Genomic DNA, 27702 nt, shown 5'->3' on the forward strand with positions numbered 1-27702 from the left:
CTACAGACACCATCTGTACCAACCTCTCAGGATTACGTCTATGGTAGGAGCAGCCAATGTTGACAAGTCGTTCTGTCAGGTTATGACAAGTCTTCAGGATGGACAGGCAATGGGGCACAAGACCACTGGGGACGTCATCATAGAAAAAAATAAATAAACAGAGCAGCAGACACAAGAGGCATACAACCTGATTTTCTTTCTGCAGGACAGACGGTGATCGGACCACATATAATAATAATAATAATAATGCTGAAAACTTATATAGCGCTATAACTCCGAGACACCAGACTCTAAGCGCTTAAATTACAAATTACTTTGGCTGAAACATACTCATTCACACACACAAGCACACACACACACACACACACATATACACACACACAACACAACACACAACACAAACCAAACCTATCTTGCTTCTCATACCATAACATATGCGTTAGAGAGTTGAATGTTGTTTGTGCTATTGACATTCTGTATTCAACATCAGCCCTCTCGTCACCATCTCACTGGATACGACTACCGAGGATGTACAATGTACAATGCAACTCATACATACACACAGAGTGGCCAACTTTTCAAAGAGCTCAAATGGGACAACCTAACGCACAATACCATCATGACCTAAAACAGTAGTATGTTTGGACAGGAAGTAAGATTAGTATACAATCGGTCTTATGTGGAGCTAAAGAACCACGAATAAGTAAGATAAATGTACTCAATGAAACAAATAAAAAAATTTATAAGACTGTATTTGTTGTATGTACTCCATGAAACAAATAAACTTTATAAGACTGTACTTGTTGTATGTACTCCATGAAACAAATAAACTTTATAAGACTGTACTTGTTCTATGTACTCCATGAAACAAATACAATTTATAAGAATGTATTTGCTTTATGTACTCCATGAAACAAATAAACTGTATTTGTTAAATGTACTCCGTGAAACAAATACACTTTATAAGACTGTATTTGTTGTGCATACTCCATTAAATAACTAAACATAACCCTCTTTCATAATTTTGACTATAAATTCAATCTTCAGCATCAAGATCACTTCAACATATTACTGTTTTGGGACTGTGGATCACATATGTGTATGTGTATGTAACAGTAATATGATATCGGGATTGATGGAAAAAGAAAAAAAAAGGCACAGACGGCTGTGTGTTCTAGAGGTATGACACTTTCCTTTAGAGAAAATTCCCTGGTTCACATCCCGCTATGGGCCGTGCAAAGTCAAGTCCTTTGAAAAGATTCTTTACTCACATCCTCTCGGTGCACTCAGGTGTAGAATTAGTACCTGGCTGTTACCAATGTTGTCTCTGCCATATAAAAAAATGTACTATCAACCTGTTGTCTCGTATTACATGTTAAGCATCGCTGTTGGTTTCAGCCCCCTTGTAGGGCGCTTTGAGCACTTTTAGTGGATATTGCCCTACATAAAAAGCTCAAAGCCCAAGAAACAAAACAAAACAAAAAACACAAAGATATACAGAGAGCCACAAAATCTTACAAGACGTCATCCAACCAGTTTTCATTGTCAAGTAACTCTTCAAGCTTGGGGTTTGAAATTCTCACAGCTCCAAGTTCAACATGAACAGGTGACTGGAGACCATTTGGCTCGGATGATTCGACAATCAATTGAGTGTCTGGTCTGGATGGGGATAGAATAAGATTTTAAATAAAAATAAATACAAGCAGTTGACATGCTATTCAACAAGTGAAAAAGAAAAATATTTATTTTAGATTTGCCTCAGTATTTATGCCATCAATTACAATAGTACATCAGGATAAAAGATCAATAAGGATGAGAGAAGATAGATTGAAATGCTTTGGACATATTAAATTAAGAGAAAAGAGAGAGGGAGTAAGTGGGAAAGAAAGTATTAAATATACTCAGGAAAGAGAAAAAAGGGGATGCCCGAAGACTAGATGGTTGGATAGGGTAAAGGGCGAAATGAAAGAACTGGGCCTGGAGGAAGATGATGCAATGAACCGAAATGCAGGGAGATGTGGCATTCGTTAGGGCAACCCTGCAGAATGTGGGATATGCTGAAAGAAGAAGAAGATACACAGTACATTAGGACTTATAATACACATGTTGAAGGAAAAAGGGATCCCGACAGCTCAGTTGATAGTGCACTCACCTCACACACAAAAGTGACCGAGATCAATCCTAGGTGAAGTTGAGATTTTTTTGGGCAGAAAAAACACAGATTGACTTGGACTCAGAGATATATTGTTTGAGATGGCAAAATCACAAACAAAATTAATGAGAAATTGCCAAAACCATGCAATTTTGGAATTACATGGAAGAATATTATGGTCACTGACTTTTAGTGTAACATCCAGGGAAAAAGTGTTTTTCTGACATTATTTTGAATGCCAATCACAGGATTATTACTTACAAATCATTTTAGCAGCTTCTAATGGTGCTCACACTGCTATGTTATGATGATCGACCCAATCAGCAAATTCCGTACCACACTCATGCACCGTTACAAACCCACCCGGAAGCTTCGTCACAATGCAACGTTCAACTAGATGCTCTGCTGTTTCGGGCTCGTGACCACAACGCAAACATGTTGGACAGGTGGCAAGTCCGAGACAGTGGAGGCGTACTTGTACGAACTATATATTTTTTTTAATGTCATCAGTTTGTTTTACAATTGAGATCAATCATTTTCTTTTTAAGGCACTACTTATGGAGGGGGAGGTTACATACAAGCCTTCCTTTTGATTCAAAATTTCCACCACTCTTTATATCTATTAGATAGGGCTAGAACCCCCATCTCCTTGAGCTTTTACAATTCTAAACCTTTAATTAAATTCAAAAGATCTGATTTCTTCTTGACTTAGTGCTAAGCGGAGATCATTGAGTGAAAAATGGAAAGTGGTCAAAACGAAAAGACAATTACAAACAAAAAAACTAACTAAAAAAGAGCACCAAAACATAGAGACATTTTTTGGTATGTGACCTAAAATACATAAATAAATATAATCCTTAGCAAATGATAATGATAATTAATAGATGTTAATGTTGCTTTAAACATTTTCACAACATCTCAAACAACAAAAAAGCACCATGAGGTTTCAACGAAAGGTGCTCTAGAAATATGATTATTTTATTATTATTAGTAATAATAAATAGCTATGTATCATTTTACCCCATCTAAACAGGCATCAAGCGCTTTGGACTGACAATAATTGAAATAAATACATAAACAGATCATTAATTGATTACATCTGAAACAAGTGGATTTTTAGTTGTGTCCTAAAAATTTGAAAGGATGAGGATGACCTAAGGGATGCTAGTAGTAGTAGTAGTAGTAGTAGTAGTAGTAGTAGTAGTAGTAGTAGTAGTAGTAGTAGTAGTAGTAGTAGTAGTAGTAGTCGTGGTAGTCGTGGTAGTAGTAGTAGTAGTAGTAGCAGTAGTAGTAGAAGTAGTGGTAGTAGTAGTAGTAGTAGTGGTAGTAGTAGTAGTAGTAGTAGTAGTAGTAGTAGTAGTGGTAGTAGTAGTAATAATAGTAGTAGTAGTAGTACTAGTAGTAGTGAATTCCAACATTGAGGGGTGGCAAATTGAAACGATTGATTGTGTGCCAACCTTAGATGGTTTGGCCTCACCTTTGGCTTGTCATCACGCCATCTCAAGGTTCTTTTTGGAATACACATACCATTAAAAAAGATGGTTAATATATACACAACAGGGGATCCATTGTCTAAAGATCTCTAAGCTAGGTGGCAAGTTTATAAATTAATTCACTATACACTCAAAAGAAGTTACCTGGTCTCCCTGTGTTGTTGGGAAATGAGGTCTGTCTTCTTACATCGGTATCGAACAACCAGCAGTGTCAAGCCAATTGCCGCTGCTAGAAATACAACGCCCAAGATGCCAATCACAACAGCGATGACAATATCCATAATCAACCCTAGAGATTCTGAAATAAAAACAAAAATGGCTGATGACATGTTTAATAATAAATATCTACATTTGTGACTTGAGTTTCTAAAATATGATTACAACGTAGATTCGAAAAAAACAAACAAAAATCATTGATGACATGGTTAATAACAAAACGCCAATATCAAGTTCCTTGATCCAAACTGCACTCACAAGATTTGATTGACTTCGTTTTGTAAAGGTTGCGGTGAGTCTACTTCAACTTCTGGTTGTTTATTGCCACTAGTAATTAAATATAGGGGTGGGTTGTTTAATTCTCAATGTATTTTGTGATGACAATATGTCAGGAACTTTACTTTTTTAAGGCACACGTGAATAAAAAAAAGTGATTATCTTATAAAATCAAACACGGTAGATAGAATAATCCACAAAATTGGCAGCAACTGTGACTATCTTTGGTGTTTGAATGTGATATAAATTTTGAAAGTATGTATAAGATGTAATATTAGAAATTATTGAAAACATCTTTTAAATTTTACACATTTTACTTCCAAAACCGCCATTTAATTATTCTACACAACTCAGTCAATAGTTCTCATTCCTCCTTCGATCACTTTTACCTACCAGCACATCACTAACATTTTTAAACCAATGTTTACGAGTTCATCACTCATTAATTTTCTACCGTCAAATGTGTTCACTTGCCTCGACCTTGTATATATTAAATTATGACCGAAGTATGTTGTTATTCTTAAACAAACAAGCATCCCATGAGTATCTGTCACCCCTAATCCTTTTTATATTGAAAATCAACAATATAATCAAACTCAAAACTGGCAAGAGTTTCATCAATAATAAAATGAGAAATCGATAAGAAAAAGAGGCAGGAAAGCTGGCAAAAAGAAAAAGAAGAAGAAAATAGATTTACAGCAACCGCCCCAGAAACCCTATCCCTGCCATCTTATCTACAGCTGCAAAAGCAATAACACCAGCAACAACACTTGCGACCACCACACCTACTACATCACCATCACCATGATCACTTTCACCATCACCATAGCTGTTGTCATCAACAACAACAGCATCAATATCTCCATAATGGCATTGCAATTATGCATGGACATCAACTAATCCGCCACAAACACAGGCCTCGACCATCATCCACACTTATACTTGTAGGTATTCGAATCCCCACCACCTTTGTCAACAACCTCCGTCTCACTGCAGCCACCAACAACAAAATAAGCAGTGGTGACAACTTCAATTATACATGATACACAATACCATCATTACCAACAACTACAACGACAACAACAGTGAAAAAAAAATCGGCTTAATGTCACCAGCAATTCTAGTATTCGAGCCAATTTTCAATAAAATTCATCAGAAGGTTGTTGAAGATATTCACGTCAACGCATGCGCATGTGTTGTGGAATGGACTATAGTAGCTGTAGTATTAGTTGTAGAGATGATGGTGGTGGTAATTGTAGTAGTTGTGATAGGGATGATGATATGCTGGTAGCTGTTGTAGTAGTGGTGATAGGGATGATGATGTGGTGGTAGCTGTAGTAGTAGTAGTAGTGATGGTAGGGATGATGATGTAGCTGTAGTTGTTGTAGTAATGATAGTGGGGATGATGATGTGGTGGTAGTTGTAGCATTGATAGTAGGATGATAATGTGGTGGTGGTAGTTGTAGTAGTGGTGGTAGGGATGATGATGTGGTGGTAGTTGTAGTAGTGGTGGTAGGGATGATGATGAGGTGGTAGTTGTAGTGGTGGTAGGGATGATGATGTGGTAGTATAATGGTAGATTTTTTATTTTTCCGGGACAAAAAGTAAACTTCCATGATATTTTCTGGGACAGCCATTATTTTTTATAAATTTCCGGGACAAATCCGGAAATTCCAGGATGGTAGGCATGGCTGGGAACACAGTCGATGACACTGCCAAGGAATACAGGTAAATTCTATTGTTCACATCTCTGTGATGACTATGACACGCCGATTGGCTGTCGCGATAGACACTAATTGGGGATACAGATACAGGCAAAGTTTATTGTTCACACTCCTGTGATGAACGGTAAGACCATACATCAGGTTGACAGTCCCGTTAGACTAATTTGCATTTTATGAACCACCATTTTAAATTGGAGACAACGAAAAAGCTCTTATATGGGGATGGCCATTGTCAAATTTGTCTCCATTAAGCGGCAGGCCGTCCCAATTAAGCGGCTGGGAATTCGAAAAGGCATGACTTTTAAGTAGAAAAAAAATTCTGTTCACAAGAAATCTTCCCAATAAAGCAGTCTTTACCAGTTAAGCGGCATCCCCAAGACCAGATTCGAACCAGTGCATCACTTTTTTAAAATTCCGTCTTCTTGCCCCATCCATCCTCCCCCCACCTCTTTTTTAAAAATTGTTTTTGAGCGAGTCTATTCTTTTCTCCTGTTTGTTTGGCCTTTTGTTCCGTTTCTGAGCATGAATTTCTTAAAATTGTTTTTATTTTTAAAAATAATTATTGTTTGTTTTTTCTCCTCTATCCGACCATTTGGTCGCTCTCTGAATATTCCTGTTTGTTTGCTTTTTAATAATTTATTCTTTTTAGACACTTTTTGAGATCGGAGTGGGGACGAATATGACAATTTGCTAGAAATAGAAACTAGAAAGGAACAGAGAGAGAGAGAGAGAGAGAGAGAGAGAGAGAGAGAGAGAGAGAGAGAGAGAGAGAGAGAGAAAGAAAGAGTTTAAAAAAAAAAAAGAGGTGGAGGGAGGATGGATGGGACATTTATCGTAAAAAGAAGACGGAATTTAAAAAAAAAAAAAAAAAGTTGCGGAACCAGGATTTGAACCCGCAACGTCGATTCTGGTAAAACTTCCAGGGTGGACGACTAAACCATTCGGCCATGACACCCACTTCGAAGTCGACGCATATTGTGTATATGAATATGTAGATAGTAACAATAACAACTAATTTAATGTTGGATTAACTTTCCTTATTTCTATGTGCAATTGGAAACATTCCATGTTCTGGAATGTGGATAATTGTTTAAAATTAAAAGAGCTGAGTTTCAAATATGTGTCTGGGAATAACGAATTTTCGTTATCCCCAGACAGGTGTCTGTGGATGATAATGATAAGGCGTAATGATAATGACAGCCTCTTACTTATGTTATTGTTATGTGATTCGTGATGGCATTGATGGTGGTGTGGATATCGATGAAATAAAAAACAAAACAAAACAAAAAAACATATGCACTCGTCATCCTCTTTTCTCGAATGATAATGTAATGCAAGCTTACCATAAAAATGGTAATAAATAGACCATACAGTTGGAATATGAGTATGAGGTTCCAGAAAACAGGATCAAAACTTTTGTCAACTTTGTTTTTACTTCATTTAAAGCGGAAGTTGTAAACTAAAACACGATCGTAGAATTGAGTTTTCTCCTATTTCTTTCCTTTTTTATTTTCTTCTTTCTTCATTAGATTTTGAAATCAAATTTTGACTTATTTAAATTGGACGATTTAACATTCTATATGCACCTTAAACTTAAACGTGGCCAGAAAATACTGGACGTCATAAATTATCTAAATCTTGGTCGTAAAAAAGAAGGTTGCGAGCTGAAAGGCTACGCAACAAAGATTTCCGTCTCTAAACCGAAAGTAGAGGAAGCTACTGTTGACTGTTTACTGTTGACACGTAAATCAGAGTTTAAATATAGAGATCTTTTGTTTTAGTCCAAAGTTTTTGACTCTCTATCCCCTTACTTTTATCAGAAAAATGTGGAGCATTATCATAATGCTTATGATTATGGATATATGATTATAATATTCCTTTCATGTTTATTGGATGGCCAGGAGACTTTTTGGGTTGCCGATTGTTCGACTGCTGGTTGGAGGTGTTGCCATAACTTTTCTGTTGACAGTATTCGCTGGAATCGTTTCTGTTTCATATGAACCCAATCAAAAGAACTGCATTTGTAATGAGCCTAAGGAAAATAAAGAATCAGGTTTGTTGCTATATGGGATATAATAAAAGGAGGGATTTGAATTTGAAGCATAAGTTTAAGCTATCTAAAGCTAAGCTCTTCATTGGCGGGTTTGAGTTTGAGTTTGATTGAGTCAGATACTTTGACTTTGGTAAGGTAAGAAAATAGATCAAATTGGTTTGACTTTGATTTAAAAATTCAATTAAACCTAGATCATTTAGGCGTTTTTCAACATGATTATAGTGATACAAGAATCAGATAATTAATAAGAAAAGTTTGGGGAAGCCTTCCGAAAGCTCTTACTCCTACTCCTACATCCCCAGTATTCTTTTTTTTTTTTAATTTATAATGTTTTGGGAGGGGGGGGGAGTCTTTTTTTTTTTTAAGTTTCCCTCCTCCCAAACCCCCTACTAGAACATTATTTTAGAAAAGAATACTGGGGATGTAGGAGCTTTCGGAAGGCCTCAAAGTTTCATTATTTTTTAAAGGCTTTAAAATGTACTCCCCTATGCCTGTTATAATTAAGGGAGTGGCTACTCTCATCCTGGGTGAGAATAGAATGAGGTAGTGGCACCTTCTCGCTATTCTCACGCCTGTATTAATCAACAGGTAGGGTTAGCCTAGCCGCCGCCCCTTTTCGATGTTCTCACCCAATCATCATCATCTCTCTCGCGACTACTTTCAGTGGTAATGGACGTAAGGAGGTTGAACATACATGTCATGTATTTAGAATTTAGACTGGATGGACTTGAGATATGGGAATCATGTTGGAAATCTGTGTATACTCTATCTCTCTCTCTCTCTCTCTCTCTCTCTCTCTCTTTCTCTCTCTCTCTCTCTCTCTCTCTCTCTCTCTCTCTCTCCCATGACTGCTTTTAGTACTTTTAGTGGTACTGGACGTAAGGAGGGTGAACATACTCAGCGAACAAAGACTCCCCCCCCCCCCCCCCTTTTTTTTTGTCTTCATTGACATTAGTAAAATACCTCTTGTTATTGAACAAATTAAATACATGACATTTATGTTCACCCACCTTATGTCCAGTATCACTAAAGGCAATCCAAAAGAGATGATGATGTTCGGGTGAGAATATCGGGAAAGGGCGGCGGCTAGGCTAACCGTGCCTGTTGGTTAATACAGGGGTGAGAATAGCGAGGAGGTGCCACTACCTCTATTCTCACCCAGGGTGAGAGGTCGAACATTTTATCTATATTCACCCAGGATGAGAATAGAGGCAGCCTGTTATTAATTAACGGATAATGTGTCTTGACTGAAACTGAAGCTATTGCATTTCAGGTAGTGACCACCATTTGGATTTCAAAACTGGCCTAAAATGGCCATTTAAGTCAGAATTTTCTTGGGATGAGATGAGGACATGAAAGATAGAAGTTTGGCCTGAACTCAATTTTAATAAAAAGTCAAAATTGTGACGAAAAAGAATTTTGATACTTGTCAAATCTAAATTATATCCCATTTTATCCACGATCAAAAGGTATACAAATTTGACTTTTATTTAAACATAAACAACACTAGGCCTTCCGAAAGCTCCTCAGTCTAGCATCTCTTTCAATTAATATTTTCACCGTCGATCTTTTGTCACATGTTTATTTATTCAATTTGTCAATATATTATAGCATTTTAAAAACTCTAGAACAAACCTTGATAGATTAACAAAAGTTTAAAATGTTCTAATACGATCATTGTTTTGGTTATCTGCTGCCATTTTGTTTTTTGAAGTATTAAAAAGTAGGTGCAAAACAGTCCTAGGTTTTTTTCTGAGTTAGCTCGAGGTCAGAGGATTATTTTCAATTAGGGTTAGTTATAGGTCTTAGTAAAGGTGCTAGTGTGTTTGTTTTTCCTAGGGTTAGTTAAAGGTACTAGGTTTTATTTTTTCTTAGGGTTAGTTGAGGGAATAGTTGGGTTGTTTCCTTTAGCACAAGAGCTTTTGAAAGGCCTTGTTGTGAAGCTAGAAAGTAATTCGAATGATTGCCATGCAAAATATAGGCTTTATTCAACATTTAAATCGACATGATCTGGAAAGAAATTAAAACACAAAGAGTTAGACAATACAGTACAGACACAGATCAATTACAAACATAAAGTGACAAATAGAACTATCTCTAAACCGTAAACAATATCATGACATTCTTACCCCCTTGCATGTGGCAAGAGATTTCAAATTATGCTTCTCTATTTCGTAAACTGTATGGTCTCGTCCGAATGAAGCCACTCCTTCTGGAGTTTGAACGGGATTCGTTTTGTGTAGAAAGCTCATTACGACTGTTAGAATCAGAGACTGATGGTTCGTCCAAGGCAAAATTTTGCACTTCACCCGCTTCCACAGTTTGTACATCAAGCTGTTCTAGGACAGTTTCAGGTAAAATATCGTTTCCCACATTCTTTTGAACTGGTTAAAAATGTGGAGTTACGCTCGTGTTGTCAAATGCCATGGGTGATTCTTTGTGGGAGGGTTGGGCAGTAGTCATTTCACCAGCAGGGGCTAAGTGACGCAAAGCCACGGTAGTTTCTTTGCCATCAGGAAGTCTGATGTAGGCATAGAGCGGATTAGCGTCCAACAGTTCCACTTCGTCCACCAATGGTTCGTATTTAGAGGCTCTTATGTGACGCCTCATCAAAACAGTTCCTGGAGTAGTCAGCCAGCTAGGAAGTGTTGTACCAGTGCTTGACTTTCTATTGTAACGGAAGATTCGTTCATGAGGAGTCTCATTTGTCGCAGTGCATAAGGGTGATCTTATTGAATGGAGGGAGTCAAGAAGCACTGACTCCCATTGACTGACATGCAAACCACATGATTTCAGGGCTAACGTGATAGTTTTCCAAAGGGTTCCATTCAGACGTTCTACGTGTCCATTTCCATGGGGATTGTATGGGGTCGTTCGTCTTGAGGCGATGCCCTTTTTGCACAAGAAATCTTGAAGCTCACTTGACATGAAGTTAGCACCTCTGTCAGAATGTATTGAAATAGGCATTCCAAACAATGAGAACAATTGACACAAGCACTTGATGATAGTTGATGAACTCATATCGGAGCATGGGAACGCAAAAGGGAAGCGAGAATATTCATCAATAACTGTTAGAAGATACCAATTTTTGGACGATGACGGCAAGGGACCCTTGAAATCCACACTCAAACGCTCGAATGGTTGAGTTGCTTTGACCACTTTGAGGTTCTGCGGTTTGTAGAATGAAGGTTTTAGCTCATGACAAACCCTACAGTTGTTGCAGATTGTTCATATTTCATCCACGGAATAGGGGAGATTTGACCTGACAAAATGGTTCATCCTTGCAATTCCAGGGTGGCAGAGTGAGTCATGAAGACTTTTTAAAGTTTCTAGATCTGAACCAGTAGATGAGCAGAACTCCCTTGAAAATGTGTCAGCCGCTACATTGTCTTTTCCAGGTCGATACACAACGTCATAACTGTAGCTTGACAGTTCAATCTTCCATCTTTGGATTTTATCATTCTTGACTTTTCCCTTTGCAGAATTTCCGTACATAAAGGCAACACTTTTCTGATCTGTCACAAGTTTGAAATGCTTCCCAAGAAGATAGTGCGTCCACTTTTGAAGGGCTTCCACAATAGCATAAGCCTCTTTTTCAACAGAAGAATGCTTCTTTTCACTGTGGTTCAGAGTTCTTGAAAAGAAAGCCACAGGACGTCCACCTTGATTTAGTGTTGCTGCGATTGCAATTTCAGAAGCATTGGTTTCTACAACTGAGGAGCGTTGTGGTCAGTTGTCACGACAGCAGCGTTTTCAATCTCCTTTTTCAAAAGATCAAACGAGTCCTTGGCTTTTCCTGACAATGGAAATGTATTTTGGACCAGTGGGTGTATTTTATCCGAGAAATGAGGTATCCAGGATGAGTCGTATGCAAACATTCTAATCACTCTCTGTTGAGATTTGATATTGTGAGGATCTGAAAGTTCTCTCAGTGGCCGTAATCGGTCAGGGTCTGGCTGAATGCAACCTTTGGACACTTGAAATCCAAGTAACTTGATTTGTCTAACAGACTGGATAGTCTTACTTTCATTGAATGTTATATTATGTTCTTTGGCACACCTGAGAAATTTCACAAGGTTTTCATCATTCTCTTGTTGATTTCTGCCACGGATTGTCACATTGTCTAAGTAAGCAAATGTGTCACTCAGTTTCTCATCTCGAATAATGGAATCAATTATGCGCTGAAAGCAAGCCACTCCGTAAGTGACTCCAAAGGGAATTTGCTTGAATTGGTAGAGATTTCCACTGGCCTCAAAAGCCGTATACAGTTTCTCCTCGTCTTTTATTGGGATCTGGTGGTAAGCACTTTGCAAATCGAGGGTGCTATAGACCCTGTAGTTTGAAATTGTTTCAATCATTTCATTAATGTTTGGAAGTGGATATGCATCGAGTAGAGTGAAGCCATTGATGGTCTGACTATAGTCCACAACCACGCGTTTCTTGTGTCGCTCGTTAGTTGTCACCAATACCTGCACTCGCCATGGAGAATCAGATGGTTCGATCACATCCTCGTCAAGAAGTTTCTGAACCTCAGAGTCAATGAATTGCTTGTCTGGTAATGAAAATCGTCTAGATTTTGTTGCAATAGGTCTGACTTCTGGAAGGAGATTCTTGAAAAGAGAAACAGGTTCGATTTTTGCAGCAGTGAGACTACAAACGGAGAAAGTAGGCTTTGAACCTTTGAAGGATATTTGAACTCCATCATGCTGTTCAAGAAAGTAATGGCCTAAAATCAAGTCCAAACACAACCCTGACAGGATGGAAAATTTCACACTCTCATAGAAACGTCCCTGGTATTCCAAAGAGACAAAACAATGACCCTTGGTTGTACTGGAAAGATTAGTAGACGCCATGGAGATTTCTTTCTTTGATTTGAAAATCTTCATTTGGAGACTCTGTGCGATCTCTGTTGAAATGAAACTCTCAGAGCTTCCATTGTCTATCAACGCTTTAACAGGCTTGTTAAACAATTTCACACCAATAACAGCTCTGTAGAGACTAGCGGGAGCCGCTGCTGAAAAGCCTGAACTGAGTGTAATCGGGTCTGCCGCAGATGCATATTCATTTTTACTTTTTGACTGGCATACCTTTTGAAAATGCCCTTTTTTTTTCTACAACCTTTACACAGCACCTCTCTAGCAGGGCATTTTGATCGAGGATGTCATTGGTACCCGCAGAAAAAGCATTTAGAGTTCATGACTGCAGCATTGAATGAGCCAAGTTCCTTTTCAGAGGGCGGAGGAGCAGTGCTGCCACATGGCACAGTAGTTGGTGTGCTGTAGTTCTGAGAGTGTTTTTCAGCCATCTCCAAGGATCGAGCCTGTTCATAAGCGGCCATAAGTTCGATTGTCTGATTCTCGAGGAGTCGTTGCCTGAACTGATTAGAGGAGAGGCCACAAATGAAAGCATCTCGGATAAAGTCATCCCTGTTCTTATCAGCAGTAACAGCTTTAAAATCACATTCTTTGGCAAGTCTCTTCAACTTTTGAAGGAACTGATTGAGGGATTGATCTGGTTCTTGCTTTGTAGTAGCCAAGACGTGTCTCGCGAATATTTCATTCTTTGGTTTCACGTATATGTTCTTCAGAACGTCAACAGCTGAATTGAATGTAGTACAATCAGCAATATGTTCGTAGACGACAGGATCGACGAAATCGACGAGCAGATTGAGTTTGTTGTCAGCCGCCTGTTCGGGTAACGAAGAGAGAAAGTTGTTGAATGTACAGAGCCAGTGATTCCATTGCTGTGATGCATCAGGAAAGAAATTAAAACACAAAGAGTTAGACAATACAGTACAGACACAGATCAATTACAAACATAAAGTGACAAATAGAACTATCTCTAAACAGTAAACAATATCATGACAGGCCTTCCTAAACTACACCAAATGATAGGGCAATTCGTCTCCTGAAGAAAATGAGACATAAATCATTCATATCCATTCATAGCTTGGTAGGCTATTTTCACTGTACGGTGATATCTTGATAGGAGATTTTTACCCTACAGTGATAATAGTAATAGTGTGGTAGGCAATTTTCACCGTACTGTGGTAGTAGGCGATTTTCACCATACAGTGATATTATCTTGGTAGGTAATTTTGAATATAGTTAGTTTTGGGAGATGATATTTTTTTCCTTGTAAATCATCTCTCTGTTATGTACTGTTATTTTGTTTTTTTCTTCTTAACATATGATTTGTAAACATTTGAGTGTATTCCTCTTAATGGGGACCTGTACTTGTGTCTGGATGAGACTTTAAGGTGATCTCAAAACTAAGTACACTGATAGTGTGCTCTTGAAATCTACATCTGTTCTCTATTTGAACCATTTCCCCTTTCTCTTACTTTTTCCTCAAGCCCTTTTAATTGTACATCTCTTTCTTTTTACTGGCGCTGATATGACCTAAATGTGTTGCAAGCACCGTAAAACCCTTAAAAACAACAAAAAACTAGGTTATTTTAGCAAGCTATGTTGCAGCATTTCATTTAAAATATCGTCGAAATGTTGAAATTTCTTAGACATATTTTTTTCAGTATGATCTTATTTTTTCAAAAGTGAAAATTTATAATTCATTTTTGTACAGACAAATAGGCCTTTGAAGACCATATTTAATCTTGAGCTTTTATATAGCGCAATTTCCACTAAACGTGCTCAAAGTGCTTTACAAGGGGTCCCTAGCCAACAGTAACACTTAACATGTGGGACAAGACATGGCGCCTGTTAGGTGATATTACAATTTTTTAACATCCAGGTACTCATTTTACACCTGAGTACAGTGAGAGAATGTGAGTAAAGAGTCTTTTCCAAGGACTGAACCATGTGGCTGAGCGAGGCTGAAACCCAGGATCCGAAAGCGAGTGTCATACCACAAGACCACATAGCCGCACAAAGTGATACCTTCCTGTTAGATTGAGGGTAAATGGATCCAAAGTTATGACGACTTTACCATTCAAAATTTACCAAAAAGCCCAAAATCTGTGACTAGGAATTCCCCCATTGGACAACCTCTCAATATGCGAACTACTGGTTGAAGCTGTACTTGGACAAAAGAGTGTTGGTCGCTGGTGGCCAAAATTAAAGATCCTACGACTCCTTCAATCTCGATGAAATTCAGCACAGATATAGATAAATGTAATATGTAAATGAGCTTTTAAAAGAAAAAAGAAATTGCACTCTCAATTTCAAAGAATTATACAAAATAATTTTTTAAATGATGTAATTTTTAGTAAACTATAATTTTTGATGGAATGTGCCTACATTGATGTAATTTACACACACAAAAAAACAAAACAAAACAAAAAAAAACAAAAACAAAGCTTGATCGCTGCTCTTTAAGATAATATACAAGAACTCTTCAGATAATCTGAAAAATAATATAAATTTTCAAAAGAGACACACTGTTTGTGGCGGAATATTTTATTAAATTGTAAACATAAAAATAAATGCCAGCATGCACTTATGTTGATAACAACTAGTGGAGCAGGCACTTATGTTGATAACAACAAGTGGAGCAGGCACTTATGTTGACAACGACAAGCAGGAGATTGTGATGAGAAGTTTCTCTATTTCAGTATTTAACATTAATTTCACTAAAAATGGCAAAAAAAAAAAAATGGACAAGAAGGACTATTAGTATTGACCCAATGTCACTGGGGTTTTTTTTTTTTTTTTTTTATCTCAACAGCTCCACACCGAGATGTAGTTCCAGTCAAGGAGAGTAAACACAAATTGTGTGTTCTTGTTCCATTCCGTGATAGATTTGAGGAGTTGCTGGAATTCGTGCCTTACCTTCATAAATTTCTGAAAAACCAGGGAACCGAGCACATTCTTGTCATAATCAATCAGCTAGACAGATTCAGGTAAAATCTAGACCTTTTTTCTACTTTTCTACTTTTTAAAATTCAACTTGATACTATGTGAATGTGCAAGTATAATATCCGAACACAATTATATGGAACAAATTGTTAAAATATCAAATTAAGAAATTAAGGAGAAGGCACCAATGTAAGATAAAGATCTGAACAAGTGTGTATTTAAGGTGCCAGACAAAGCAAGAAAGAGAATTAAAAAAAAAAAAACCATCCCAAAAAAACAGTCGACCTTAATTGGGGATCGAATCTCAGACCTTCTGATTACTGGTCTGAGGTTTGATCCCCAGTTGAGGTCGACTGATTTTATGGGATGGTATTTTTAAAAAAAAAATTCTTTCTTGCTTTGTCTGGCACCTTTCATACACACTTGTTCAGATCTTTAAATTGTTAAAACATTGTTGTAAAGGACGACATTTTTGGTCGATTTTCAGACATGCAATTATTTCAGGTACAAGTACAATGTACAATTGTCCATGTCACTTAGTTAATCTTAGAGAATTTTGTCTCAAAACATTTTCTAAAGAGGTAAATAACACTTTTTTTCAACCCACGTTTACATCATGATTTTTTCATTGAGTGATATTTTGAAAGAAAATTTGTTTTTATTAAACAAACCCATTCAGAATTATAGAAAAGTCATGATTTTCTTAAATTAAAATTTTATGTGGACTTCACCCCAGGCTTATGTTGACATCAAAATGAAAACACTGTTATTGTTTGTTTTTAAGGGTTTTACGGCGCTTGTGACATATTTAGGTCACATCAGCGCCAGTAAAAAATACGATTTCAGTTTAGAATCACTAGCACTGATAATTTGGGCTGTTAAACCCTACAGATGGCTATGTGGAATCAAATTATAAGTTATTTGTTTGATGTCTTTGTATAGACTTGATGTGTGGTGGAACAAATAAGTGCCGTTTCCTACTGTCAAAGTGATACTAGGCTGCTAGAAGATGTGGACTGTAAAAAGAAGTAATAAACAAAAATAAATATAACAGCTTTAAAAAAAGAACAAAATACCAAACATTGAATGTTTCGGGCTCAAAACCCTTCTTCAGCCAACAATAAAGACATAACTACATTACTAAATTCCATATAGCCGACAGAGATAATTTGTAGGTCTTCTCTGTAGAAAATCTTTCCAAGACTACTACTTTTACTTTCACTTCCTGATGAGAGCAATTGCTCGAAACAATATTATTGTAGAAGTTGGTCATAATTATGCTTGAAATATTTTATAAATAGCTCCTTTTTAAAAATAAAATTGAGCACTATTATTTCATGGTTTTTGTTTTTATAATTTATACATTTGCTCCAGTTCTACTATCCTGTTGAGCACTTTATTTTAACCAGAAATTAACCTTGTAAGTACTAATTTTGACAACTCGATCAAGAACATCCCAGTCCCAAACAGATGGTGAGCTTTTTTCTATTTAAATCTTGACCAAAAGGTTAAAAATAAAGAAACTTTTGGATTTAATTAGATCTACCAGACCAGCTCCATCCATACATGAACTACGAGAATTCGAAGATGGAATGACGGACATCATCCAAAATATAAAATTCAAACAAATCAATGGCAATTTCCAAAACAAACTAAAACAAGACATACGATCAATACATCAAGAGCCCAATGTTTGCGTCGTCACTGACAAAACCACTAATTTCTACAAACTCACCCCTAAGGAATACACATATATATATATATATATATATAATATATCTATTTTATTTTTTTTAATTATTTTTATTCCAGGTTCAATCGGGCATCGTTGATAAATGTGGGGTTTCTAGAAACAAGATCAAGATGCGACTACATTGCCATGCATGATGTGGATTTGTTGCCCCAGAATGAGGAGCTTCGTTACGACTTTCCAGAGAATGGCCCGTATCATCTGGCCTCCCCACATCTCCATCCCTTGTATCACTACAAAACTTATGTCGGAGGCATCCTCTTGCTGCAGAGCAAACACTTTGAAATGGTACAATGCCCTGTGATGAGTTATTTGTATTTATCTATTATAGTGACAAATTAGGGAAGCAGTGGTGTAAGACGAAGATCTGAAAAAAGTGTATATGAAACAGTGCCTGACAAAGCAAGAAAGAGCAATAGAAAAAAAAAAAGGAATCTGAAAAAGAAAACAGCCAAAAACAATCAGCCTGTCTCGACCAGATTTCCTTTCTCTAGTGAGACTTATTTTTTTTCTTTGTTTTTTTTTTTTTTCTTTCTCTGACACTGTTTCCTACAGATTCTTTCAGATCTTTATATATGGCTATATGGTCTAGTGGTATGAGAAAGTCCAAGGTTCGAGTCCTGCTTTGAGCGGCTTATAGTTGAGTCCTTGGAAAAGTCTTTTTTTATTTATGTTCTCTCACCATACTTAGGTGTAAAATGAGTACCTGGTCATTAGCAGTGTTGGAAAAAAATTGTAAATGTCTCATTCTGCATGTCAAGTTTTGCTTTTGACCAGGGACTCTTTGTAAAGCACTTTGAGACTTTGAGCATGTTTGGTGGATATTGCACAATTGCACTAAATGAAACATAAAGCTCAATTGAAATTTGTGCATTCCAGTTTGTCTCTTATTTTTAATGCTATTCTTTGAAAAGTTTGCACCACACTTGTTTCAAATCAAGATTTTGTGATTCTTATTCTACAGCTCAACGGCCTGTCCAACAAATACTGGGGCTGGGGCAAAGAAGACGATGAGTTTTTTGTCAGGATGAGAAAGGCAAAACTGAAGGTTAGTCTCTCTTTTTTAATGTTGTTAAGAAACATTTGAGCTTTTATACAATTATCCATTCAACGTGCTCAAATCACTTTAAAAAGGGCCCTGACCAACAGTAATGCGTAACGTGTAGAACGAGACATGACGCCTTTTCGGCTATATTACAATTTTTTAAAGACAAAGACAACTCTGTTAACAACCAGGTACTCATTTCACACCTGGGTACAGTGAGGGGATGTGAGTAAAGAGCCATTTCCTAGGACTCAACTATGCGCTGCTCAGGACTCTAACCCAGGACATTCCGATCCGAAGACGAGTGTCATACTGCTTGGCCACGTATTGTTGTTGTTGGTGTGTAATGTGTCCTAGCCCGACACGCATATGAAGTGAATAATTCTTGTCATCAGACATGCCCATTCCCACCCCTTGTAAGGCACTTTGAGCACGTTTAGTGGATATTGCGTTTGTTTTTTTAGCTTCCATGTCAACATTTATTTATTTATTTATTTATTTATTTTTTGGCAGAAAAAGAAACATAGGCCCTTTGGGTCATTGCACTGTGGTGGAATCTAGGGTTTTCTAAGGACTTATCTTAGAAATTCTTCTGATGAGAAATATCAGAAATTATTATTTGTCATGTCTCGTTCTACATGTTAGGTGTTGCTGATGGTCTTGGACCATTTGTAAAGAGCTTTGAGCATGTTTAGTTGATATTGCGCTATATAACAGCTCATGTTTTTTATTTTTTTTTAAACCAGGGCCTTCTGGGTCACAGTGTAATAATAATAATAATAGTAGTAGTAATAATAATCATAATAATAATAATAAAATAATAGTGATGATGACAATGATAATGAAGTGGTGATGATAATAATAATAATGTTGATGATGATGATAATAATAATAATAATAATAATAATAATAATAATAATAATAATAATAATAATAATAATAATAATAATAATAATAATAATAATAATAATAATAATAATAATAATAATATCATCATCAATCTGAGATAAATGATGTTTCCACTTAATTTCAGCTGAGTCGGCCAGGCAATTTGACGACAGGCTACAAGTCATTTCGTCACATCCACGACAGGCGGAAAAGACCAAGGGATAATCAGAAGTTTTTTGACCAATGGGAGGTAGGAATTCATCACATGTCGGCATCGCTATTTATTTTGTTAATTTTAATGAAAAGGTGAAAATGGACAGACTTCGGATGAGAACAGTACACACGATGGATGTTTTGGGCACAAACCTTTGTCAGCAAAACAATAAGCATAGGAATGTTGAAAACAATTTGGTTTGTCTTGGAAAGAAAATAAATCTTACAACAATCTGAAGGTCTGAAATGGTTGGGATTAACTGGCATGCATTTTGATTAACCGGTAGAAATTATATCACAAAAATTCTGTCACAGATCGTTCCAATCGTCTTCTTTCCGATTATCTCGCATTTTGCAGGGTTACCATAATGAATGCCACATCTCCGTTCATCTGTTCATGGCATCATCTTCCTCCAGGCCCAGTTCTTTCATATCGTCCTTTACCTTACCCAACCACCTAGTCTTTTGGCATCCCTTTTCCCTCTTTCCTGCGATTTGTAAGTCCAATACTTTCCTTCCGACGTACTCCCTCTCTCATCTCTTGACATCTCTAAACCATTTCAATCTATCTTCTCTCATCTTTATCGATAACATTCTTCACTTCAGTCAACCTTTGAATCCATTCATTTCTAACTATATCTTTTCTTGTCCAGCCAAGTGACCATCTCAACATCCTCATTTCTGCCACCTCAACTTCTTTATCTGTTATTTAGTTGAATCAGCGCTTTCTAGTCCATATAACATTGCTGGTCTTACAACAGATGTATATACTTTTCCCTTCAACTTTGCAGAAATTCGTTTGTCACACATAACTCCAGTTACCTTCCTCCAATTATTCCAGTCTGCCTGGATCTTCTAGACTTCCATCTCATTGCTCCCATCTCCTTGTACAGTTGTTTTATTATTGTTGTTATCATTATTATTATTATTATTATTTTTATTATTATTGGGGTGAAGTGGCCGAGTGGTTAAGGCATTGCACTGTGACCCGGAAGGTCCCTGGTTCGAGCCCCGCTTCAGGCGCTTCTCGTTTTGTTTTTTCCTTGAGCCAGATTATTAACCCCCAATTTTCTCACTTGGACAACATGGGTGATTCCTGTTGACATCAGACATCTTGTTTGATGAATTATCTATATTCCTTCAAGGAATTCCTAGGCAACGATATCTTATGATGTGGTGGAAGGGCATATTTTAAAAAAAATTTTCATTATTATTATTATTATTATTATTATTATTATTATTATTATTATTATTATTATTATTATTATTATTATTATTATTATTATTATTATTATTATTATTATTATTATTATCATTATTATTATTATTATTATTATTATTATTATTATTATTATTATTATTATTATTATTATTTTTATTATTATTATTATCATCACACATTTACATTTTACTTCCAGAAAACTCGTCGTCTGGATAAAGAAACGGGTGTAACTACAGTCCAGTATAGTCTGGATTCAGAGAACAAATTGATCATTGACGGAGCACCTGTGTCAGTTTTAAACGTGTACTTGGAGTGTGACCTTGCATTCACTCCCTGGTGCCTCAAGGCAGAGGACCACAAGAATTACGACTTGCCATCGACAAAGAAAAAGGAGGATTTATCAACTAAGTCGCAACCCACCGTGAAGCCATCTGGGTGATCATAGATTGACGCTTCACAAACTAATATACAAAAATGAATATAACAGCTTTGAAAAAGAGCAAAATACCAAACATAGAACGTTATAGGCTCAAAACCCTTCTTCAGCCAATAACGAAAACATGAATACATCACTTAAAGTATGGATAAACTGCCATGAACTGTATATACCTCAAAAAGTCTGTCCGTGTTTTAGATGATCTATTATCGTTTCAGCCCTGGCCACTTGAAAATTTTTTAATTCGTTATTTTTAGGAGATAAAATTAGTAGTCACCAGTTAAATTTATAGATCAACGAATTATCCTTACAAGAATTGAACATTACTTCAAAATCTTTTAAGTAATGCACTCTGGCATCAACTTTCATTTTTAATAAATGTTAATGACGTAGAAAATGAACTTGAAGTTCTGAACTTGGGGCAGAATTTTCGTAATTTTACGAACTTTTCGTCGTCATAGTGGTAGGCAGGCCTGACATTTTTTACTGTTTTTGTCATTGGCTGAATAAGGGTTTTGAGCCTGAAATGTTCTCTGTTTTGGTATTTTTTTGTTCTTTTTTGAAGCGTGTAGTAGCTTTGTCCCTACTCCCTTTGACATCGAGTCTTGATGGCATTTGTTGACTTAGTAAGATAATATGATTTAAATCACCGTAGAATGGAGTGAGTAAGGCCATCCCCCAGGGGGAAATCTATCAAATGACCTTCACTTTACTGTATTTGTTCAATGTCTTTCAATCTTTGAGGGGGGGGGGTGCACATTTGGTGTTGGTGTCTGGTCTTTGTCACCCCAACAGGTCTTAGTTACTCCATTCCATGGTGTATGTTATTTGAAAGTCATACTAAGCTTCCAGAAGCTGAGGACTGTAAAAAATTGAAAAACCAAAATTAATATAACATCTTCAGAAAAGAACAAAATACCAAACACGGAACGTTTCGGGCTCAAAATGTGATATTCATTTTGGTTTATATGTTATGTGACCCAACATTTCAAACTGGTATCATGTCAAAATGAACCAGATTCCAAAACTTTCAATTTAATCTATATGGTCCGTATTATGAAACAACTGTTCTCCTCTTGTCATCGAGATGGCTCACTGGGTAACGCATCAGACTTACATTCGGAGGAATTAGAATTGCAATGGATATTATAAGAAACTTCTTTTTTTTCTCTTTGAACAAAACCCTTAGCAACCCTTCTGCTCACTTTGACTTGGCAGCGTTCCTGACCTCCCGTAGTGGGCAGGGAGGCACTGACTGTGTCTTCTATACCCGGAATATCTGTTTTTCTGAGTTGCTTTATGTCTTTGTCTTGGAATGAGATTACTTGGTTTTGTCCTGGCCCTGGCCGGAGTCCTTGACTGGGAAGGAAACAGTCAAATGTATAGTTATAGTTTCGGAAGATGATATTTTTTTCTATGTAAATCATCTCTCTGTTATGTACTGTTACATTTTTATTTTTAAAATTATATATATTGGTTTGTAAATATTTGAGTGTATTCCTCTTAGTGAGGACCTGTGCTTGGTCTGGATTTGACTTTTAGGTAATCTCAAACTAAGTACATTGATAGCGTGGTGTTTTTTGACTATCCATTCTCTTCCTTTTTACTGGCGCTGAAATGACCTAAATGTGTTGCAAGTCTGTAGAATCCTTAAAAGCAGGGTGATACAGGAAATTAATTACTCAATGTTACTTGAATGAAATTTCAGGGAAAGTGTGGAATAAATGCTTAAATTAATAACAATGTGAAATACAGGATATATGTTACAGTGACTGACATAATCAGTTGGATGGTGAAAAGGTTTGAATTGAGATATTGCCAACTTTAGTTAGAAGGTCAATTTTTATCAAAAATGTGTTCTTGTCAATTTTAATTAAAATCAATAATTAAATCAACCCTTTTTGTACATCTTCGGGAAATATCAAAGCTTAACACTTCTAACTATTTTTTACAGCTAGTCAAGTTGAAAAAGTATGAAATTTGAGAAAAGTTGCTGGTTAACTTTCCCATACATCTGACCATAACTTCATGAAAAATCACCTAATTTATTTCAAATAAATAAAGATTAAAATTCTCTGAGGACCATTTTCTTTCATAAAATGAAATAAAATGCAAATCCAAAATGTTCACCTTCCGACTGATATTGTCATGCACTGAAACATATAGAGAAGTGCGAGATGAAAACAGAGAATTAAAATATCACGGTGCCAGAGAACAAACTTGGGATCCCATTGATACAACTACCTATGTTTGGGTGGGGTTCCTGACCTCCCATAGTGGGCAGGGGGGTACATACTGTGTCTTCTATCCCCTTATATCTGCTTTCCAACATGCTTTCTGTCTTTGTCTTGGAATGAGATTACTTGGTTTTGTCCTGGCCCTGGCTGGGAGGGAAACAGTCGAATGCATAGTTATTGTTTTGGGAGATGATATTTTTTTCATTGTAAATCATTTCTCTGTTATGACTTATTGTATTTGTTATTTTGAATGTATAATGTAAGCATTTGAGTGTATTCCTCTTTGTTGGATTTTGTGCTTGTGTCCGGATGAGACTTATAGGTGATCTCAAACTAAATACATTGGAATCTACATCTGATCCCTATTTGTTCCCAGTTCCCCTATGTCTTACTTTTCTTGGGTGCTTTAATTGTAATTCTAGAACTTTTTACTATCCCATTTTCTTCATTTTTACTGGCGCTGATATAACTAAATGTGTTGCAAGCGCCGTAAAACCCTTAAAAACAAAACAAACAACTACCTCCGTTTGGCTAAGAGAGAGAGAGAGAAAGAGATCGCGACAGCAAACAGTCGTGCGCAATAGCCACTGAGTTATCCAGACAGTCGATGAGTGTTTTATCATTTGAAGACTGGTTTTCCAAAACTCGATTTTTCTACATTTTGAGATTTTCCATCCCTGAGATAAATTGAAATGTAAATTTTATTTTAAGTATCAATTGACACTAGAATTTCCCTCGATTTGTTAGAGTTTGACGTTTACATATGATAAAATAATAGACCGAATGATGAATTGTAGGGGAAATAATCCTTCATTTCTCAAAATGGGAGAAAGGGAGTAAGGGAGTTTTGGAAAACCAGCCTTCAATTGGATCCGGAGTTTGGCTCTCTGACTCTGATATTATAATCCTTTTTAAAAATACATAAAAAACAAATCAAAATAAAAACAAAACTTGAGCTTTTATATAGTGCAATATTCACTAATCAAGCTCAAAGCACTTTAAATTTAAAGGAGGTTGCCAGCCAACAGCAACACTTAACTTGTAGGACAAGACATGATGCATGTTAGCTGATATTACAATTTTTCGGACAGACTCACGACTGCTAACGGGCAGGTACTCATTTTGCACCTGAGTTAGGTTATATAATCTGAGTAAAGAGCATTTTCCAGGGACTCAACTATGTGCCACTCAAAGCGGGACTCGATTCCTGGACCTTCCGATCCAAAGACAAGTTTCATACTGCAAGACCACATAGCTGTATTCATCTAGCACTTCTCTATCCCCTTTACATCATTGTTTAATGAAATTCCATAATTATTTCTAAAAAAAAAATTACACTCTTTCACAACATCACCATTAGATCCCATCGCCTAGGAATATAGATAATCCATCAAACAAGATATCTGATGTCAACAGGAATTACACATGTTGTCCAAAATGAGCAAATTGCCCAAAGAAAAGAACGAAAGTGCCTGATATTTCCGGGACATTCGGGATTACAGTGCAATGCCTTAGCCACTCTACCACTGCGCCATAATTCAGATGTTTATAATTGTCTGATTCACTCTGACCTTAAATACCAGTAGGAGATGGTTGGTGACGTGTTACTCTTGCAGAAAAAGAAATGAACCAAAGAATAATAATTATATCATAAATTAATCACGGTGCTTAACATTACAAAGATAAACTGATAAAAGTTATTGAGTTGTGTTTTGTCTAAGGATGTTTGGTGCTTTCAGTTTGTGCATGCTTTGTTTAAGTGGAACTTGTATAAATGTTAAATCCCAGTGATGAATATTAATCAGGTTTAGGGAAGGAGGGGGGGAGGGAGTGGGGGAGATATTGTGCAAAGCGTGTTTCTCTCATTGATGATTTTATACTTTAATAGACAAGGCTTTATCTGCAGCTACTGTTAATGTCTCTGGGTGGGGTTCCTGACTTCCCATAGTGGGCAGGGAGGTACTTACTATGTCTTCTATTCCCCTATATCTGTTTTCCAACATGCTTTCTGTCTTTGTCTTGGAATCAGATTACTTAGTTTTGTCCTGGCCCTGGTCTAGATACCCTGGCTGGACGGAAACAGTCAAATGTATAGTTAGAGTTTTGGGAGATGATATTTTTTTCCTTGTAAATCATCTCTCTGTTATGTACTGTTATTTTGTTTTATTTTTAACATATGATTTGTAAACATTTGAGTGAGTGTCAGGGATGCCACCAGGCAAATTTTAAAAAGCCTGAAATCTTGCGCGGACGAGATACAAATCAACGTCAAGGGCTTTGTAGGGATTTGAAAAATATCAAATTTGGAATATTATTTCAGTACTTATTATTGCAATTGAGAGCAAATAACACACAAAAGAAAGGAGAGTTAACAGTTTTCAAATTGATAAAATAAGGTGCTGAAAACAAAATACAGACAAATTATATAGCTATCAGGGGTGAGAATGACTGGTCACATAAAAGGAGAAAATTTTTCATTGTGAAGATCATGACCCACCCATGCAACCATAACCTATAAATTTGAACTTCACTCAAATTCACTGAGATGCGATCCAAAATTTGTCTCGCAGCAATTCCTGACACGACTTGGAGAATTTCAAAAGTTGAAAGTGTAATTACATTTGGTGGTTGTAGTAGGGATGATGATGTGGTGGTGGTTGTAGTAGCTGTGGTAGGAATGATGATGTAGTGGTAGTTGTAGTAGTAGTAGTGGTGGTAGGGATGATGTGGTAGTGGTGGTAGGGATGATGATATGGTGGTGATTGTAGTAGTAGTAGTAGTAGTAGTAGTAGTAGTAGTAGTAGTAGTAGTAGTAGTAATAGTAATAGTAGTAGTAGTAGTAGTAGTAGTAGTAGTAGTAGTAGTAGTAGTAGTAGTAGTAGTAGTAGTAGTAGTAGTGGTCTTAGAGATGATGATGTGATGGTGGTTGTAGTAGTAGTGGTGGTAGGGATGATGATGTGGTGGTGGTTGTAGTAGTGGTGGTCTTTTAGAGATAATTATGTGGTAGTGGTTGTAATAGTTGTGGTAGGAATGATGATGTGGTGGTAGTTGTAGTAGTTCTGGTGGTAGGGATGATGTGGTGTTATTTGCAGTAGTTGTGTTGGTAGGGATGATGATGTGGTGGTGGTTGTAATAGTAGTGGTGGTAGAGATGATGTAGTGGTTTTGGTGAGTGTTTTTCATTCAGTGATAATAATAGCAATTTGTCAAAAAGGAGGAAAATGTCTCCGTCTATCGGTCAAACGCAAGCAAAGTGTAAAAATAACAGGAACATAGTTTTGTATTGGTATTATGTAATATATTACTATTACTAGTATAAATCCATTCTTATCATTAAACATAAATTTACTTTTGTAAACATTTAATGAATTGTCCTTTCCACATGTTAAAGGCCTACAATGTTATTCAAATAAAAGGCCAGAAAGTGTAGTTTTGTTTTGATTTTTACTTTATAAAGCAGGCTACAATATCTTTTATTTTTTACCGAAACCTAGTGGTTATTCAGCTTATAAATACAACCCAGGAATCTCACAAAAGCCATAGTCAAAAGGTAAAAAGACAGACGAATAAACTAAGCCAACCACCATTGCTTTATTCTAGGCTAATGTATTATCTCTGTATGACCAGATGATTTAATGGATGGTTGCGAAAGAGAATTGATCTTAGGAATTCTTTATCAAAAAAAAAAAAAAAAAGAAGAAAAGAGAAATGGAAAGAAAGGCAAGGGGAAAGAGGAATAGAGAGAGAGGGAGAGAGAGAGAGAGAGAGAGAGAGAGAGAGAGAGAGAGAGAGAGAGAGAGAGAGAGAGAGAGAGAGAGAGATTTGTCCCTCCCCTTCCCCTTCAACCAAACCATCAACTACTAGCTAATCAAAGAACACCACTGGTCGTCTGTGTCAATTGTGACATCTGGTGCCATTCAGTCTGGCCCGACGTCATAAAAACGGGACAGTCACTAAATTTCACGAGACTATTGCACAGGTGTCAAATATGACATAAGACATAATGGTGATTTTGTGGTTTTGAGGGAAATGTTTGACACGGCAAATTCAGTGATGGGGATGGGCGGAGATAAACTACCGCGATTTTTTTCTTCTTCTTTAAAAAAAAAATATTCTTTTTTTGAATAGTGACGACGGACAAAAACCGGAGGTTCCGGATTAAAACGTTCCTGATTAAAACCGGC

General features: G+C 36.6%; 2 protein-coding genes across 2 annotated transcripts in view; one reads left to right on the top strand and one right to left on the bottom strand.

Moving 5' to 3' along the window:
* LOC144965006 (transmembrane protein 98-like) overlaps positions 1–7326 on the bottom strand; it is a 13887-nt gene extending 6561 nt beyond the window's left edge. Inside the window, exons 1-4 of the mRNA XM_078899851.1 lie at positions 7205–7326; positions 3790–3943; positions 1519–1659; positions 1–125 (exon numbers count right to left, since the gene is read on the bottom strand). The exon at positions 1–125 is cut by the window's left edge and continues 79 nt beyond it. Coding sequence (XP_078755977.1) covers positions 1–125; positions 1519–1659; positions 3790–3926 — 403 coding nt within the window. The 5' untranslated portion in view covers positions 3927–3943; positions 7205–7326. The remainder of the gene's footprint in view (positions 126–1518; positions 1660–3789; positions 3944–7204) is intronic.
* A 15-nt stretch (positions 7327–7341) lies between these two features.
* On the top strand, positions 7342–26947 carry LOC144965005 (beta-1,4-galactosyltransferase 7-like). Its single transcript, XM_078899850.1, has 6 exons — positions 7342–7914; positions 15598–15772; positions 17541–17766; positions 18443–18526; positions 19557–19661; positions 21043–26947. The coding sequence occupies exons 1-6, from the start codon at positions 7755–7757 to the stop codon at positions 21283–21285; spliced, it is 993 nt and encodes a 330-aa protein (XP_078755976.1). The 5' UTR covers positions 7342–7754; the 3' UTR covers positions 21286–26947.
* Positions 26948–27702: the final 755 nt, after the last annotated feature.

The sequence above is a fragment of the Berghia stephanieae genome, chromosome 2, assembly GCF_034508935.2.
Source record: "Berghia stephanieae isolate SIO BIC M18660-M18661 chromosome 2, UCSD_Bste_1.3, whole genome shotgun sequence".
Lineage (NCBI taxonomy): Eukaryota > Metazoa > Mollusca > Gastropoda > Nudibranchia > Aeolidiidae > Berghia > Berghia stephanieae.